This window comes from Fulmarus glacialis, unplaced genomic scaffold (assembly GCF_000690835.1).
Source record: "Fulmarus glacialis isolate BGI_N327 unplaced genomic scaffold, ASM69083v1 scaffold3942, whole genome shotgun sequence".
Classification (NCBI taxonomy): domain Eukaryota; kingdom Metazoa; phylum Chordata; class Aves; order Procellariiformes; family Procellariidae; genus Fulmarus; species Fulmarus glacialis.
Genome location: NW_009197020.1, coordinates 1 through 235, shown reverse-complemented (window position 1 = coordinate 235; position 235 = coordinate 1). Strand labels below are relative to the sequence as shown.

General features: G+C 44.7%; 1 protein-coding gene across 1 annotated transcript in view; it reads right to left on the bottom strand.

Moving 5' to 3' along the window:
* HMCN1 (hemicentin 1) overlaps positions 1-83 on the bottom strand; it is a gene marked incomplete at its 5' end in the record, with an annotated part of 58,446 nt that extends 58,363 nt beyond the window's left edge. Inside the window, one exon of the mRNA XM_009572372.1 lies at positions 1-83. This exon is cut by the window's left edge and continues 10 nt beyond it. Within this exon, the coding sequence (XP_009570667.1) occupies positions 1-83 (83 nt within the window).
* Positions 84-235: the final 152 nt, after the last annotated feature.

Here is a 235-nt window from a genome sequence, read left to right as displayed (position 1 = left end):
AAGGCTGTGGTTTACTTTGATCTTCACTTCTTTAGGGGAGAGACCCATCCCTGAGATATCCCCTTTGTTAATGGTGGGTGGAACTGCACAAAAACAAAGGGAGTGAGAGGGACTTTCATGACTTACTGTCTTACGCAGCATTTCAAAATTAACTAGACAAAGGGAAAACGTGGATGATAACCTCAGGGAAAGCAAGCGCATTCCCCCTATAATCTGCCTCTTCCCCATAGCTGAT